Source organism: Primulina eburnea, chromosome 8 (assembly GCF_022965805.1).
Source record: "Primulina eburnea isolate SZY01 chromosome 8, ASM2296580v1, whole genome shotgun sequence".
Lineage (NCBI taxonomy): Eukaryota > Viridiplantae > Streptophyta > Magnoliopsida > Lamiales > Gesneriaceae > Primulina > Primulina eburnea.
In genome coordinates this window covers 450,768-468,991 of record NC_133108.1, presented here as the reverse complement: position 1 = coordinate 468,991, position 18,224 = coordinate 450,768, and the positions used below count along the sequence as shown (strand labels likewise).

Here is an 18,224-nt window from a genome sequence, read left to right as displayed (position 1 = left end):
AAAATAATGAAACAATGAGTTTTTAAAAAAATTATATAATGTGGGCAACTAACAAATCGAAAAGGGAATAGCAACTACACCTCAGTTACTTTCAAGTCTTCATTTTTTCTTCGGATCTGGTTGGCAGTGTGCCTATGAAGAAACACTGTCAGGGAATTGTTTTTCTGAATTCTCTAAATTATTGATAAGGTAGGGAAGGTGTAGAAAAGAATGAAGCGAAGATCAAATTCGCTGAAATTTCATCATATATGGAAGAGGAAGCTTTTTGCTATGCTTTTGTGTTTTTCTTGTTTCACCATTTTTCTACTCGTGGAATCGCATTATAGCCCAATTCAAATGTTGACCTTCGTATCTCCGCCTACAATTGCCAAGCCCAAAATCGCTTGCCTATTTATAGCAAGGAATCGGATTCCACTTGACATGGTTTGGGATGCATTTTTTCGGGTAACTGCTCGGATTCCTCCTAGTTCCTTCTTTTTGTTTCTTATGCTACGTTTACCCTTGTTATTAGGCTTTAGTTGATTTTTCTTTGTTATGATGACAAAATGAAGTCATGATTTCCTCAATTGGATTTTGCATTTGAACTGCGTAGATCCCGTGTTAAAAAAAATTTCCTTTTTAGCAGCATGGCTCTAGGAGTTCCTGTTTACGCCATGTCATTGTTAGTTTGACTAATTTTACTTCTTATGCCAGTATATTTTTATGTAAAACTTGCGTGTGAATTAATTGTTTTGAATAGTGACTTCTTGGCTTTGCTTGTGCATGGATCGGGGTTATTAGTTTTCTCCATTTTAATAGATATTTTCCAATATCTGATAATGAGTTAGTAAATGGCAAAAAAATTTACCTGCTATGTTTTATGATCTCATTAGTTTTAGCACATTATTCATTCTTACTTTATCACATAATCAACATGCTGAGACTGTTTACAGGGAGATGAGGAAAACAGATTTTCTATCTATGTTCATTCACGTCCTGGGTTCTTGTTGAACAAGGCAACAACGAGGTCTCCATATTTCTTAAATCGTCAAATAAATGATAGCATACAGGTCTAATTTTATATTGATTATCTGAACTACTAGTCAATTCAAAGATCTTTGGTCACATTGTGGTTTTATTTATCTCATTGTTTTGAGTTGAACATGTGTTTGTTATCCGCAAATCAGAAATTTCGTGCCACTTTTCAAATGTATTAGATACCTAGGGATTCTTTGATTCCAGGTAGTTTGGGGAGAAGCTAGTATGATCCAAGCAGAGCGTATTTTACTCCAAAATGCACTGATGCATCCCTTAAACGAACGATTTATTTTCCTCTCGGACAGGTCAATACGTGTTGTAGTTTTTATTTGTTTGTTTCAGTAACTTTTCTAATGTTTTTGTTTCATAGCTGGAACTTTGAGAAACTGTTGCATCTTCTTGTTATAAAAGTACTGGAGTTTTCATCTATGGCTGCCTACAATCTCTAATGTCTGTCACGTTCCGTTGTTAATTTTTTTAAAAAAAATTGTCTTGTCACAGCTGCATACCTTTATACAATTTCAGCTACGTATATGACTATATAATGTCGACCAATACTAGCTTCGTGGACAGGTTAGTTGAAATGTAATCCATCATTTTTCCTTTTCAATCATCAGGTGTTATTCTGTTATCACCAATCTCTGGCTGATCTCTTTACCCAGGAATAAATTTCATATCGTTCTGTTTCTCTTCCATTTAAGTTTTTCTTTATATCCATTTCCTTTGAAATTGAATCAATATTTGTAACAATGTATGTTAACCTCATACCACGTTTAGTTTGTTATGAGTATTTCCTATTCATAATAATGTAAGCAGTTTTGCTGACACAAAAGAGGGTCGATACAATCCGAAAATGGATCCAGTGATTCCTGTTGATAACTGGAGGAAAGGATCTCAGGTCCGGCATATTTCTGTTCTATTTCATGCTTTTCAGACTTTAATTAGCTTCCAAGTATTACATACAGAAAGGAAAATGGATTGGAGAAGTAAAAAATGATGTGTATCATCAAGTTCTAGTCGGTAAACCATGTCCTTCATTCTTGCAGTGGGTTGTTCTTACTAGAAAGCATGTCGAGACCATAGTTCAAGATGACTCTGTATTCCCGATGTTTCAGTGGCATTGCAAGGCAAGCTGTTTTATAATTCTGTTCTACAGTTATGCTGTCTCATTTATGACTTTTACTCTGCCATCACTGGTCCTAGCACTGGTAGCAAATATGCTTGAAGATTTCATTTTTGCATAACATGCCTTTCCATCACGTAATTGATGGTCTAGAAGTTACCATACAATTGTACTATTGTGAGAGCTTGGTCTAATTGAAGAAGCGTGATAATCGACTGGAACTCCTCGTGTTTGACCTGCTGATGGTCCCACACTTTGTAATCTGCCAGCTTTCAAATTTTAATACCACGGCATCAGGTTGGTTCAAGTGGAACTCCAAGTACACTGTGAGACACACCAAATGAACCGACCATGCACAGGATGCATATGCATTTATTTGGACCACCACATCATACGATGCTTTGTGTGTGTTGACTGAATTTTCAGTAACTCGTTTTTTCCCTTTTTGTAAGCAGAAGAGATCTTTACCAGAATTTTGGCGTGAGATAGCGCTTGTAAGTGTCTGTTCTGTGCAGTTTGCTTCCTTTTCCCGTCTCTTCCACCCCCTTGTACCTTATTTATCAGTAATAAATTGCTGGTTCAGATTGTTGCCGCTACCTTGTATAATCTTCACATATATGCAAATTACTAGGTCATGAAATGTAACTTGAAGATATGATGTTTTTCTCGTTTTTTGTTTAAATCTCTTATCTGCAGCCGGCTGATGCATCTAAGGAACATAACTGCATACCAGATGAACATTATGTCCAAACGCTCCTTGCTGTAAGTTGATCTCTTACTCATATACCAGACTAACATCTTTTCAGCCAAAATTTCAAATATATTATTATCCATGTCCAACCACTTATTTCCCCGCCCATTCCTTTATTCAACTGATCAGCAAAAGGGCCTTGAAGGAGAAATCACAAGGAGATCACTGACTCACTCTTCATGGGATCTTTCATCTTCCAAAGACCCTGAAAGGCGAGGATGGCATCCCCTGACTTACAAGTTAGCTGATTCATCTCCCATGCTCATCCAATCCATCAAGGTACTTGGTGAAGTTGTAGCAATTTTTGGTCTCTGCACAGCTAAGAACTTGTTAATATATCAATACTCTAGGATATAGACAATATCTATTACGAAACCGAGTACAGAAGAGAATGGTGCACTAGCAAGGGAAAACCCTCTAAATGCTTCCTTTTTGCGAGGAAATTTACACGTCCTGCTGCTCTACGCCTGCTTAATACAGTGAGTCGAGAAGACATGTTTAAATGCTATGCGCTTTTTAAAATTTTAAAAATAAACATAACTTGTATTTGCTGCTGCAGTCTGTTCTGGGAATATCTAGTGAAGCAACAAGCAGAGCCTGAAATAATTTCATTGAGGATCACTAGCTATGAAAATGACTGTTATATTGTGAATAGAGAAATTGTACACGAGAAATTCAGAGTTTATAAATCGGTTTGTATCGATAAACTATCTACCACCTCCTATACATGCATAATTAGTGATCTGGTCTGGTGTAGTAATTTGTCGTGTCCAGAATTTTGATTTCTTTGGGACGTGGGCTCTGGAATCTCGTTTGGCCCACGTTTTTATTCTGCTAACATTGCCTTGTACAAGTGTTCTATAATCCAACAGAAATAAGGTCCCAACCCCAAAACAGAACCTTTTTCGTTTAATTCTTGCTTAAAAACAAATCTTCCTAAATCAAAATTGTCCCAACAAAAGAAATTGTGGAAATTTTTAATTTACATGGAAGCAAGATATGGGTACATGTGGCATGTGAATGATTATATTTGAAGCACGTGGCAATACAAACACCGACGATCGTTTATGATCAATATCATATTAAATTGAACAGTGAATATTAACTATGGATGAATGGAACAAACACAATATTTTCTGATGTAAATTTAAGTGTTGCTCAATTTCAAAGAACATTCGGATATTATTAATTAATTAATGTGACTGCATCTCACCGACCATGGAAGATCATTTTTTCATGCATTGGATGATCCTTTCGTATTTATTCACTCCTCTGAACCATCACTTTTACTTGCACTTTAAGATATATGCACAAAACAAACCAAATTCTTTCTTCTTTGGCTAACACCATTCTTGAAATCTTAATACTGATTCCCACACTTTTATCATCTCGCCACTTCCTCGACTCCAACATAGCTATTACTAACAATGGCTCCAAGTTTGAGCAAAGATGCTTCCAAATCCGCATTTCCTGTCGATGGATCGTCCACTCACTCGTCAATAACAATAGATGAAAATTCCAATTTCACCGTCAATGATCATGTCTTTCTTTCACAGGTCCCACCCAATATCACCGTCACTGCATCACCCTACACCGCTGGGGACCTCGACGCCCCCACCCCGGGATGCTTCGTCGGTTTCGACAGCCAAGAACCCCGTAGCCACCACGTCGTTTCCATCGGCAAACTCAAAGGAATCAAATTCATGTCCATTTTCCGCTTCAAGGTCTGGTGGACCACCCACTGGACCGGCTCTAATGGCTCCGATCTGGAGCACGAAACCCAAATTCTCATGCTTGACAAGTCGCACGACGGCATAAGACCCTATGTCCTGTTTCTTCCACTTATCGAGAGCCCTTTTCGGGCTTCTCTCCAGCCCGGACCCCACGACCACGTGGACTTATGCGTGGAAACCGGGTCGACAAAAGTTGCAGGATCCTCATTTCGGACCTCGCTCTACATGCACGCAGGAGAAGAGCCCTTTACCCTAGTAAAAGACGCCATTAAAGTGGCGCGTACGCATTTGGGAACCTTCAAACTTCTAGATGAGAAAACGCCACCAGGAATTGTGGACAAATTCGGGTGGTGCACGTGGGATGCCTTCTACTTAACGGTTCACCCTCACGGTGTTTGGGAAGGTGTCAAGGGCTTGGTCGACGGCGGATGTCCACCGGGTCTGGTGCTGATCGACGACGGCTGGCAGTCCATCTGCCACGACGAGGATCCGATCAGCTCCGAAGGAATGAATCGCACCTCCGCCGGCGAGCAAATGCCGTGCAGACTCATCCAATTCCCTGAAAACTACAAGTTCAGAGACTACAAGAGCCCGAATAAATCTGTGCAGGGCCCGGATTCCGGCATGGGGGCGTTTATCAGGGACCTGAAGCACAAGTTTACGACCGTGGATTACGTGTATGTTTGGCATGCCTTGTGCGGGTACTGGGGTGGAATCAGACCAAATATCCCCGGCATGCCCGATGCAAAGGTGATTACCCCGGTGCTGACAGCGGGCCTGAAAATGACGATGGAAGATTTAGCAGTCGACAAGATTGTCAACAATGGAGTGGGGTTGGTCCCACCTGAGATTGCTTATCAGATGTATGAAGGGTTACACTCACATCTGGAGTCTGTTGGGATAGATGGGGTCAAAATTGATGTGATTCACGTAAGTACATAGACAGGCGAATTTATTAATTTTTTGGTTTAAAAATCAATGGTATGCTTTCTTGTGTGTGTACAGTTGCTGGAAATGTTATGCGAGGACTACGGTGGGAGAGTGGAGCTAGCTAAGGCATATTATGGGGCTTTGTCCTCTTCGATAAGGAACCACTTCAAGGGGAACGGTGTAATTGCTAGCATGGAGCACTGCAATGACTTCATGTTTATCGGCACCGAGGCCATATCCCTAGGCCGTGTCGGTATGTATGTTGGATTTCTAAAACGCTACTTACTAGCTTCTCATTCTCATATAACTGACGCAGGAGATGACTTTTGGTGCACGGATCCGTCGGGCGACCCCAACGGCACATTCTGGCTCCAGGGCTGCCACATGGTGCACTGTGCTTACAACAGCCTGTGGATGGGCAATTTCATCCACCCCGATTGGGACATGTTCCAGTCCACTCACCCATGCGCAGAGTTCCATGCCGCATCCCGAGCTATTTCAGGTGGACCCATCTATGTGAGCGATTCGGTTGGCAAGCACAATTTCGAGCTGCTAAAGACCATGACCTTGCCTGATGGCACCATCCTGCGGTGCGACTACTACGCACTTCCCACTCGTGATTGCCTGTTTGAAGATCCGCTTCATAACGGCAAGACCATGTTAAAAATTTGGAACCTAAACAAGGTACAGTATTGATACTTAGACCTACCTATTGGTGCAATATGCATGGATACTGAGTTCATTTATTTAACTGGATATTTGCATCAGTTCACGGGAGTTGTTGGGCTGTTTAACTGCCAAGGCGGAGGATGGTGCAGGGAGACGAGGCGCAACAAATGTGCCTCCGAATACTCCAAAGTTGTCTCCTCGGTCACAGGCCCAAGCGACATCGAATGGAAACACGGCACAAACCCAATCCCCGTTGAAGGAGTTCAAGCATTCGCCATGTACTTGTTCCGCGAGAAGAAGCTCGTGGTGGCCAAGCCATACGACACCATAGCCATATCGCTGGAACCCTTCAATTTCGAGCTCATCACAGTCTCTCCTGTCAAATATTTGGCCAAAAAGACCATCCGATTTGCTCCCATCGGGCTAGTAAACATGCTTAATACGGGTGGCGCGGTTCAGTCTTTGGTGTTGGACGAGAATGCGAAATGTGTTAAAATTGGAGTGAAAGGAACGGGAGAATTGAGGGTGTTTGCTTCGGAGAGACCCGTGGCTTGCAAGCTTAATAATGGGAATGCGACGTTTGGGTATGAAGATAAGATGGTTATTGTTCGAGTTCCGTGGCATGCTCCTTCCGGCCTTTCTCTCATTGAATACCACTTTTAAAGTTAGGAAACGAGGGGGTTTATTTGTCCCCTTGAAATAAAAAGTTTTCCTTGGTACTTCATGGAACATTAAATGTTTAGTGTTCTTTTCTGAGCAATAAAGTTATTTTTATAGTTATTTGTGAATTTTTAAAAATATTTTCTAATAAAATTTCAAGAACATACCATATAAAGATAGCATGTCAAGTGTTAAAAGTAAAAATTTACAGTAAAAATCTTAAACTCACAAAATATATTAAACTACACATTTTTATAAAATTTTCTCCATTTAATTGTGTTTTTCTTCACAAATTAAGAGGCATATTTATAAAATTTCTTTAGAAATAATCCAAAAATAAATACATCATTACATACATCATCACACACTAATTTTCAATATTTACAGCTCTTATTTTCAACACTCAATCACTTATTTTTCAACACTCCCCTTGTAATGATGATCGTGATACAATGATTGTCTTCATTACGTGTTTTTATACTGTCTCGTTGAAAACTTTACTAGGAAAAAATCATTGGATATAAACTATAGTAAGGAAAAATTATTGCAGTCACATAAACTCCCCTCATGTTAACACAAACGATTCTTCACAAATTTCATATATTGCGCATCCCAATATTATATATATGTTTTCTGAATATTTCCGTAGAAAGTGCCTTTGTAAAGAGATCTTATGAGTTTTCACTTAATTGAATGTGACGAATATCAATATATTTATTCTTCTCAAGCTCTTGGGTGAATGCGAAGAATTTAGGGGGAATATGTTTAGTTATGTCGCATTTTATGTATCATTCTTTCATTTGAGCAACACATGCAGCATTATCTTCGTATATATAGTGTCACATCCTTCTTGTCAAATGATAATCCGCATGAGATTTGGATATGTTCGTTCATTGATTTTAGTCACACATATTCACGACTTGCGTCATGTATTACAATAATCTCGGCGTGATTTGATGAAGTTGTTACGAGTGTTTGTTTATGTGAACGCCAAGAAATTGAAGTGTCTCCACGAGTAAATACATATCCAGTTTGGGAACGTGCCTTGTGTGGATCACATAAGTACCCAGCATCAACATAACCAATTATACTTTGATTGGTATCTTTTGAATACAAAAGTCCCAAGTCTGTCGTTCCTCGTAGAGAACAGAATATATGTTTAATTCCGTTCCAGTGTCTCTTTGTTGGATATGAGCTAAATCTTGCCAATAAATTTACAACAAAAGATATATCAGGTCTTGTACAATTTGCAAGATACATAAAGGCACCAATAGCATTTAGATATGGCACTTCTGTACCAAGAATAACTTCATCATCTTCACATTAACAGAATGAATCATTTTCTATGTTTAATGATCTAACAGCTATTTGAGTGCTTAAAAGATTTGATTTGTCTATATTAAAATGTTTAAGGACCTTTTCTGTATAATTTGATTGGTGAACAAATATTACACTTGTTTTTTGGTTCAATTTTCAAACATAGGCAATACTTTGTTTTTTCAAGGTCCTTCATTTCAAATTCTCCTTTCAAGTACAACACAAGTTCTTGAATTTTCTTATTCGTTCCAACGATATTTAAAACATCAACATATATAGCAATAATTATGCATCTGGATGTTGTTTTCTTAATCAAAAAGCAATGACATATTGAATTCTTTACATATCCATTTTTCATTAAGTGTTCATTTAGCCGATTATATTACATTCAACCGAATTGGTTTAACCCATATAATAATCTTTGCAATTTCACATAATAACATTCTCTAGGTTTTGAACTTTGTGCTTCAGACATCTTAAATCCTTCGGGGATTTTCATATATATATATATATTTCATATATATATATATATATATATATATATATATATATATATATATATATATATATATATATATATATATATATATATATATATAATGCATTTCTTAATTTTTAGATACCGCCAAACTAGTCAAATACCAAAACGTAATTGCATCCATAACAGGAAAATACGTTTCTTCATAATCAACTACATGCCTTTGAGAAAAACCTTGTGCAACAAGTCAAGCTTTATATCTCTTTGTTCATTTTTCTCATTTCTCTTTCGAATAAAAACTCATTTGTACTCAACAGGTTTTACACATTCATGTGTACGGACTATAGGTCAAAAAACGTTACGTTTATTTAACGAATCCAATTCAACCTGGATGACGTCTTTCCATTTTATCCAGTCATGTCGATTTTTGCATTCTTCAAAAGGTTTTAGTTCATGATCTTCATTATCATTTATGATGTCAAATGTCACATTGTAAGAAAAATATATTTCATCAATTTCTTTTATATCTTTTTGGTTCCATATTTTTTCAGTATTAATATAATTGATAGAGATTTCACGATTCTCATCAGTTTGTGGTTCTAACAGAACATTTTCATCATCATGTATTTCTGTCGGAATATCATTCTTTATTTTGTGATCATCGTGTTTCTCTATGTTTTTTCTTTTTTGAGGATTTTTATCCTTGGAACCGATTGGTCTTCCACGCTTCAAGCGTTTAGTGACATCATAAGTGTCTTCAATTTGTTTCTTTGGAGTTTCAATTTGAGGAGGGACATTTACAACATGTATATATGATTTAGTTACCCCTTTTGTGTCTGCAAATACATCTGATATTTGATTTGTTATTCTTTGCAAGTGCACAATTTTATGTACGTCTTTTTCACTTTGTTTAGTTCTTGGATCTAGATGTAACAATGATTATGTATACCATGTAATTTTCTTTTCGATGTGTTTCTTTTCTCTCCCTAACATTGGGAAGATTTCCTCATTAAAATGACAATCAACAAAATATGATGTAAACATATCGTCTGTTTGAGATTCAAGATATCGAATTATTGATGGGCTAATATAACCAACATAACTTCCGATCTTGCTTTGAGGTCTCATTTTTGTTCGTTGAGGTGGTGTAATTGGCACGTATATCATACATCCAATAATTCTTAGGGGAGAATGTCTGGTTTTTACCAAACACAAGCTTCAATGGAGAGTGTTTATAATATGCACTTGGTCTGATGCGAATTAATGCAGCAGCATGTAAAAATTGCATGTCTCCATATAGAAACAGAGAGTTTTGTTTTCATAATTATTGGTCTAGCAATCGGTTGTAGATGTTTAATCAATGATTCAGCTAATCCATTTTGTGTATGTACATGAGCAACATGATGCTCAACAGTGATTCATATTGACATACAATAATCATTGAAAGTTTGGGAAGTAAATTCACCGGCATTATCAAGTCTAATTTTCTTGATTGTATGATCGGGAAATTTATTCCACAATTTTATTATTTGATCAAGTAATCTTGCAAATGCCACATTTCGATTTGATAATAAACATACATGTGACCATCTGCTAGAGGCATCTATCATTGTCATACAATATATAAATGGTCCACATAGTAGATGAATTGGCCGACAAATATCATCCTGAATAGGTTCCTGAAACATGAGTGATCCGATTTGGATTTTAGCTGGTGATGGTCTTATAATAAGTATTCGAAGAGAACACGCTTTGCATTGAAACTTATTATTTTGAAATATTTTCTGTTCTTTCATTGGATGACCATGTGTATTATCTATCATTCTTCGCATCATTATTGAACCAGGATGTCCTAATCGATTATGCCAATTAATCAGTATTGAAAAATTATCAACGACTATGTTTGATTCAATTGGACTTACATGTGTATAATGCAATCCAGTAGGGAGCATTGTTAGTTTTTCAGCTACATATTTCTTTCCTGATTTACATGTGGTAAGACACATATATTTCTCATTTCTTTCATTTATTATCTGAGTATCATACTCATGAAAATATATGTCATTAAAACTCAACAAATTTCTTTTCGATTGTGGTAAATACAAAGCATCATTTATCATAAATTTTGTATCATTAGGTAACAAAAAATGTGTTTTATTACAACATTTAATCAAGTCTATAGGACCTGTTATTTTATTCACCTTTGTTTGTGTTTGTTTTAGTTCCAAGAAATATCTTTTATGAAACGTCTGTTTATTCGTTTTGTTTAAAAAGTAATAAAAAGTTTTTTTTTAAAAAAAAACTCTAAAGTTTCGGCCATTACATATATAAATACATAAAATAATTTTGCATCATTTTAAAATAAAACACCCAATTGTATTATAAAATCCAAAGGGAAATAGTCAAGACAATAAATCGTAAAACGATTTACCAAACCTAAAAAGCAACCAATGTTGAAAAGTGTAGCTCATACTAAACCTTTCAAAATCTCTCAAAAAGCATAAATAAAATGTCGTAAAAATCTTTAACTTAAAATCATAAACTTAAATGCGGAAAATAGAAGCGCTGGTCCTCGGGTTATGTGCACCGACAGTCCAGCAAGGTCACCCATCAAGTCCTCCAAAATCATAATTATTAACATCACCTGCATCATACACACCTAGTGAGTCTTAAAACTCAACACGTCATATCATTGATAACAAGTAATACGTAATACAGTTCACATACAACAGTGAAAAATACTTGTACTTAAAATATCGTTTTCATAATAATGCATAAACTTTAACTTAAACATTTTCATAAACATAATCATATAAACATATTCATATTCGTATCCATATCCATATTCATGTTCATGTTCGTGTTTGTTGAATTCAGATCGTGATTGTGACTCGTATTCTTAATCGTATTGGGCGATGAATCTATCTACATGTAACTACAGTACTGGCGGCGGGGACACCAGCGACACTCTCACCCGTCAACTGGGCCTTGACCAATGTATTAACATATTCGTATTTGTATCACGTATTCGTATTCGTATCCGTATCCAAGGAAACACAATCGTCGGACTCCCACTGGGACCATAACTCTCATGATATCTCCAACATGTAGTAGTCACAATCCTTCACATCCTTCAACATGTCGTATTTCCATCACTTAATAAAAACATGCATATAATATCATTTTATTTTTAAACCAAACATGCAACATATATTTTAAATGTCCAATTTAAACCTTAATAATTCATGAACATTAAAAAAATCATATTTCGACATATAAAAATTTCATAAACATCCATAATCACTGAAAATAATCATATTAGCATAAAAAATAGCATTTATGATACTGCCATGACGTTTACTAATTTTCCGGTGTAAAAAGACTGTTTTACCTCTGGACGTAAAATTTCCCGTTTTTGATTTTTTCTTAATTTCATTGACCCTAACATGTCCCAAATAATTATTTAAGCCTACGTGAATCTTCTCATATTTTTATTTGGCTTAAATCGATGACTTTTAATTTATTCTTTAAATATAACATAATAACGCGTTTTAATCCCGAATTAACCAAAACTTAATATAAAATTCCCAAATTAAAAAAATTAGACTTATAATAATTATTTAAGCATTAATATAATTTTCCATGATTTTATAAAGATTAAACTAGGTGTTTCAATTAACTCGTTAATTAGCGTTTCGTGATGCGATTAAATCTCGATTAAACCAAAACTCGTTATTTTGATCCCAAATTTTAAACATATCCTTTTTAATATTAATTTTACCCTTCCAAGTCATGAGCCACATCCGTGGACCCATGGATTCAATTTTCCTTCTATAATTTTTGTTTTTGACACAACTACGAATACACCGAACCATCTCACAATTTACTCGAGCCACGACCGAACCACCTTGAGCCAAAACCTAGTCAACACATCTAGGAACCCTATTGACCAAGCACAGCCCGTAAAACGGCCAAGCCCCTCTCAATTTCCTACTGAAACTTAGACCCAAATCTGCACACTCCCAAGACTCACGCTAGATGACTCCTAGCCAACTAGGACACCTCCAGCCCTTATCCACTCAACCCCTCATGACCCTAACCCTCCCTGGGCCACGGCCAGACCCTACCCAGACCAGCCCAGCCCCTGTAACCCTCACGTGAGCCACCTGGATCAGAAGGCAGCAACGCGCGACCCATGCTCCTCTCACGTTTACAGGTTTCGCTCGTGCCATCCCTGAACCAAACCATACCAGCCCATGTCCCAGCCTTGGACCGCCTTCTCTAGACCCTAAAGGACCTATCTTAACCCGGCCCAGAGCCCCTGGCCGAGCCACAACACCCTGCACGACTGCCGCCCATCTGCGCTAAACCTCCTTGCAACTCACGGATTGGAGTCCTAGCTTGCTAGGAATCCTTCCCAGCCCTGGTTTTCGAGTCCTAGCATGGCTAGGACTCTTCCCTTGACTCATAACAGACCCTAGCCTATCCTTGGTCAAGCCAAACCAAGCCATGCATCGAATCCCCCCCTTAATCGAGCCCTTAGTTCCGTTTGACAGCAAATTCATTCTAGCTTGTTTTCATGTGTGTGCTGCATGTTTTCGTGCATGTATAGGACTTCTTAAACTCGTGTAAGACCCCCTTAAATTCATACCCTAGACATGGCAGCCCTTTAATAACATAATATACATGATTTTAGATCAACAGCCAAACTTTAAAAGTGCATAATCATGTAAAAATGAAAATAAATAAATACACCACTTGTTTTCCATGAAATTTATGCATAAAAACATATTATGATGTGATGATGAGTAAAAAGAGAATATGGTGTGCCTTTGCGTTTTTAACGCACGATTAATCGTTGACAATGACGAAGAACGAAGCAAGACTTTGGCTTTGAATTTCCCTTGAGCTTCTCGATTTTTCCCTTCAATATTGATGATGGTGTGTGCCGTGTGATTGGTATGCAATTTCAGAAAAGTGGGCGTGTCTTGGTGTTGGGAGGTTTAACATATAATATATGCTAATTAAATCACTAAATAAGGCTTAGGACTAATAAGCTAACAATTTAGGCTCATTAGTCTTAATTAATATTTAATTAAAATATTAAAATAGTTTTGGTTGAAATAAGTTTGTGAATTTAATAGCGAGATTACCAAAAAGTTCATATTTTTATTGAAAAACCAACACCGATAAAATTTACGTCTTGGCGTATAAAATCATCTAAAAACCCCTTATTTTCAAAAATAAAAAAAAAACCAACATCCATATTTTAAATAATTAAAAACAATTATTCAATAAAAACATTTTACGTTTTTCAGTCATCGGTCTCCGTTCTTCGATCGCAACTTGAATAATCCTTAAAAATACAATTTTATGCATAACGACAATAAAAATCCTATATAACATATAAGCATGCATATCACATAATCAATTAAGCAATTAAAATAATTTAATTAACCATGTTTCAGAATTCCTAGATTTGCATGACGTTGGATTACGTCGTCTTAATTTTGGACCTTACATTTAATCTTGGAGAATAGTGTGTGTTGTACCACTATCAGGTATGCAAACTTCCAATGGATTAGTTCTCTGTTTAGTTTTGTTCATAGCATTTTCCATATTTGAATTTCAAAAAAATATGCAATAAAAAAAAATTACTGACAATACATATGTAATCTATTGAAAAATATCGTGCAAGCCTATGAGGGTATATATTCTGCTTTCTTCCCTCATTTTTTTGATCACATTGTCTCTAGTTATTTTAGAAATACCATAATCAAATTTCAATATAAATAATGAATTATGGTAGACTAATTTTGAAAGCATAAATTAAGAATCTTGCAATGAAGTCGTCTGACATGCGACTGATGACAAAAGAACTCCAATCATCTTTGTTAATTTCATAACCAATAGGTGACTCGTTCAACTTTTCTGGCTTGTCAAGCTTGCTAAAAATGAATGTTTGATTGAGATGAGTTTTGTATTGACGTCACTTGTTATTTGATGATTTCAAACCGCCTTTCTTTCATGTTGTGTCAAAATTGTACGTCAACGGTAAATAAAAAATTGAAATAAGTTTAAAAGATAAACTAATAACGTTAAATATACAATATAATCTAAATATTATAGCTATAAAAATATGACAACTTACCTACATTAACCGATTTCCGTATAAATTCTTTAACATCACTTGGAATATTTTGCTTTTCAAGTTTTAGAGTAATAGCGTAATCAAATTATATGTAATTTTTTTCACTTACTTGTATGTTGAATGTTTAATTTTCTTATTATTGTTTTTTTTTTTCAAAATTTCTTAAATAATTATATATATATATATATGTTTTAATATATATATATATATATATATATATATATATATATATATATATATATATTAAAACTTATCATGCTACCAAATTTTTTGTATTGAATTTATAAATTTTTCTGATATATAATTTTTTTAAAAAAAATTGCAACTATGATCCATTTTTTTATTATAATATATTATGAAAGTTAATTTTGGAACTGAAACCAAGCAAAGATTTTAGTTCTGATTTTGATTCTGCTATTTTTAAGAATCATGGTCGGATTTATTTTTAGATCCTTAATATCTAAATCTTAAACAATCTCAATAGATGTTTCAAATAGCACCAAATTTTGTGTATTGAATTTATAAATTTGTCATTTATATAATTTTTTTTTAAAAAAATTGCTACTAAAATATTTCATTTTCTTATAATAGATGAAAGGGGATCGGTTACGGTGACCGGAAGCGCAACGGAAGTTTAAAATTTTAATTTTTGTTCAAAAATTTCGGCCACCACATCTAATGTGTAGCAAATACAAAAACACAATATGACATTCATAGAGTGTAAGAAATGTACCTATCAATCTCAAAGATTGATTGTGGCTCCAACTAAGGTGTAAACACCTTAGCTCTTGAAGGTAGACAATCTACAAGCTTCACCTTTCTTTTGGACTCCTTTCTTCCAATCAAGCCCACCACTAACTAGCTAGAACCCTTCTTATTTTGCACTAGAAAAATAAGAAGATTTTTCAAAGAGAAGTGATTTCTTTCCTCAACAATTGAAGAAGAAAATTGAGAGAAAAACTTGGAGAAAAATGTGAATAGTAACTCGGCCACTATTCATGCTAGGAGAGAAGGAGAGACATTTTTTTGGTTGTGGGAATAGTTGTTCCAAAAAGTTGCATGCCATGCCTTGAAAACACAAAAAGTAGTCTCCCAACCTTTCACCTCCCATGCATGCATATTATATGGTTTTTATTCAAATTAAAACCTTGGACTAAATTTTAATTATCTCAAACATATTTGAGACTAATTAAACATTACTTGAATTTACCCAAGTCCCACTACTTAAATAATTATTTTAATTGAGCTCTTCAAGACTCAATATAATTTAATTAATTCAACACTTGAATTAATTTAATTATTTGGACTCTACCAGGCCCACTAGTGTTTAATTAATTCAACACTTGAATTAATTTAATTTAGTCCATAATAATGTTTATGAAAATCACAATTTTCAATTACATTATTCACTTGGCCAATTTTAATTTAGGAACACTTCCTTAAATTAAAATTTACATTTCTCTCATAGAAGTCATACTTCTATTTTTCTTTACACTTATAAACTCATTTATAAGTCGTTCAACACATTGAACTATTTTTCTCCTTTATAGAAGCCATACTTCTAATTTTCATTACGCTTATAAACTCCTTTATAAGCCGTTCAACACATTGAACTATTTTTACTTCTCAACGGGATCTAGAAAGCTAGTACTTGTGTGGCCCTCAATGGTTCATTGATACAACTAGCCGTGGGTTCACATCTCCATGTGATTCGGACTAAACATGTCCTTATATGAGCATACCCCAATTGCTCCATTCTTATTTATCAACACCTTGATAATAAGAACGTCAGAACTCAAGTCTGATAGTACCCAACCAATCATGTTAAACGCCTAGCAGCATCGCTTACATGATTCCCTAGGTATCAAATGATAGTGCCTGCAAGAACCATTCTATTATGGTTAGCGTACAGTACGGTCCCTTCAACTCATATATCCCGACCGATTCGACAACCATTGGTATATCGAGAGTTGTCAGTGAATCGATACTATGTGTCATGTCGTAGTTGCATCGATGGTGTAATCTATGAAACCCCTTTCATAATTACCACCATACTCTGGCCAGAGTTTTCAACCTACATACACGTGATAACACATAGGATATCCATACCCAAAGGTAAGCGGTGAATCCCCGACTACAATGCATCGACTCCTATGTGTTTCGACAGAACACCCAACCTTGCCACCTGATGACCCCATGAGAGTCGGTAAACAAGTCAAAGTGTAATTCTAGCACATAGAGTCTCAATGTTGTCTCGGGTCATAAGGACTAATGGTGTACAACCATAAACTAGGACGTTTCCACTCGATAAGTGAGAACCACTTGGAAAGTCCTTTAATGGAGGGTTGTTCAGTGCACTCTACCAGGAGCACCTATCTGCATGCTCGGACATCACAATGTCCCCTACCAATGAAACATGGTACTCACATCGCAGATACTAGTCTCTAACTCGAGCGGCCTATATCCTTCTTAGTGGCGGCTGAATCGACTAGGAACCGTTTAGAATATACAGTATTCCAAATATGAGTTTCATGATACTCATCATATGAGCATCTCATATTCTTTCTATCATTTGTATATTCAAGGGCTTTATCTATGCAACTAGCATGGGTATACAGATAAAGATGTGCCAAAATAATAATATCAAATATTACTAAAATAAAGATTGCTTATTCATAGAGTTTCATTGTGAACACTCGGCCAACACTTGGCTCGACGGGCACCTACTCTAACAATAGAAACACTCTCCGAATTCTTCTAACTGTCTCTGAGTTCTTATGAGATTATTAACATAATGATATTCATAATTATTGATATAATTATGAGATTACATTAATTAAATCATAAAAAATATGGATAGAAAATTAAAAGAATAAAATATTTAAAAATATTATAAAGATGGATTATTTTTCAAAAATTAATATATGAGTTATATTTTATTCTGGAAATGATATAATATTTATTAGAATTTTACATATACATCTTTATTGAATGATTGAAGTTATTTTATTGAAAAATAAAACTCATTATCCAAATGTATAGATAGATGAGCATGACGACTGCCTGTCCCTGATGATATCTTGAGTTCTAGTTTATTTTGTGGCATTTTGAGCAGAGACCGTATGGTTAATTGACCTCACTGTGTACAATTCCACACCATGCACTGTTTCTACATGTTATTAATTTGTATACTGATTGCCGAGGAAATGAGCTATGATTAGAGATCAAGGATTAATTTGATTCCGAAGATTATTCAGCGTCCGTGCATGGAAGAGAGTACAATCTTAGGGACTGGGACGGAATGGTGTTTCTGTTTGCGCAGGTAGGGTGCTGGGATTGCTATATAGGGATCCCAACTTGCTTGAGATGGGGGTCCCCGTAGAGCAATGTTTGCT

At 35.6% G+C, this 18,224-nt stretch overlaps 2 protein-coding genes across 6 annotated transcripts; both read left to right on the top strand.

The window, feature by feature from the left end:
* Window positions 1-47: 47 nt before the first annotated feature.
* LOC140838134 (glycosyltransferase BC10-like) lies at window positions 48-3,635 on the top strand. Of its 5 annotated transcripts, XM_073204215.1 has the most exons (11): window positions 48-444; window positions 933-1,049; window positions 1,222-1,322; window positions 1,519-1,590; window positions 1,834-1,915; window positions 2,064-2,144; window positions 2,596-2,634; window positions 2,837-2,902; window positions 3,021-3,170; window positions 3,242-3,370; window positions 3,451-3,635. In XM_073204215.1, exons 1-11 carry the CDS (start codon window positions 211-213, stop codon window positions 3,490-3,492), a joined length of 1,113 nt encoding a protein of 370 aa, XP_073060316.1. In that variant the 5' UTR covers window positions 48-210; the 3' UTR covers window positions 3,493-3,635. The 5 variants fall into 5 exon arrangements, with proteins under 5 accessions (XP_073060316.1, XP_073060318.1, XP_073060319.1 ...); XM_073204217.1 differs by lacking the exon at window positions 933-1,049; XM_073204218.1 differs by lacking the exon at window positions 1,222-1,322 and having other exon boundaries at window positions 933-1,006.
* Window positions 3,636-4,268: 633 nt separating this feature from the next.
* Window positions 4,269-6,953, top strand: LOC140838133 (galactinol--sucrose galactosyltransferase-like). Its single transcript, XM_073204214.1, has 4 exons — window positions 4,269-5,554; window positions 5,630-5,807; window positions 5,871-6,238; window positions 6,323-6,953. The coding sequence occupies exons 1-4, from the start codon at window positions 4,319-4,321 to the stop codon at window positions 6,884-6,886; spliced, it is 2,346 nt and encodes a 781-aa protein (XP_073060315.1). The 5' UTR covers window positions 4,269-4,318; the 3' UTR covers window positions 6,887-6,953.
* The last annotated feature ends 11,271 nt before the right edge of the window (window positions 6,954-18,224 follow it).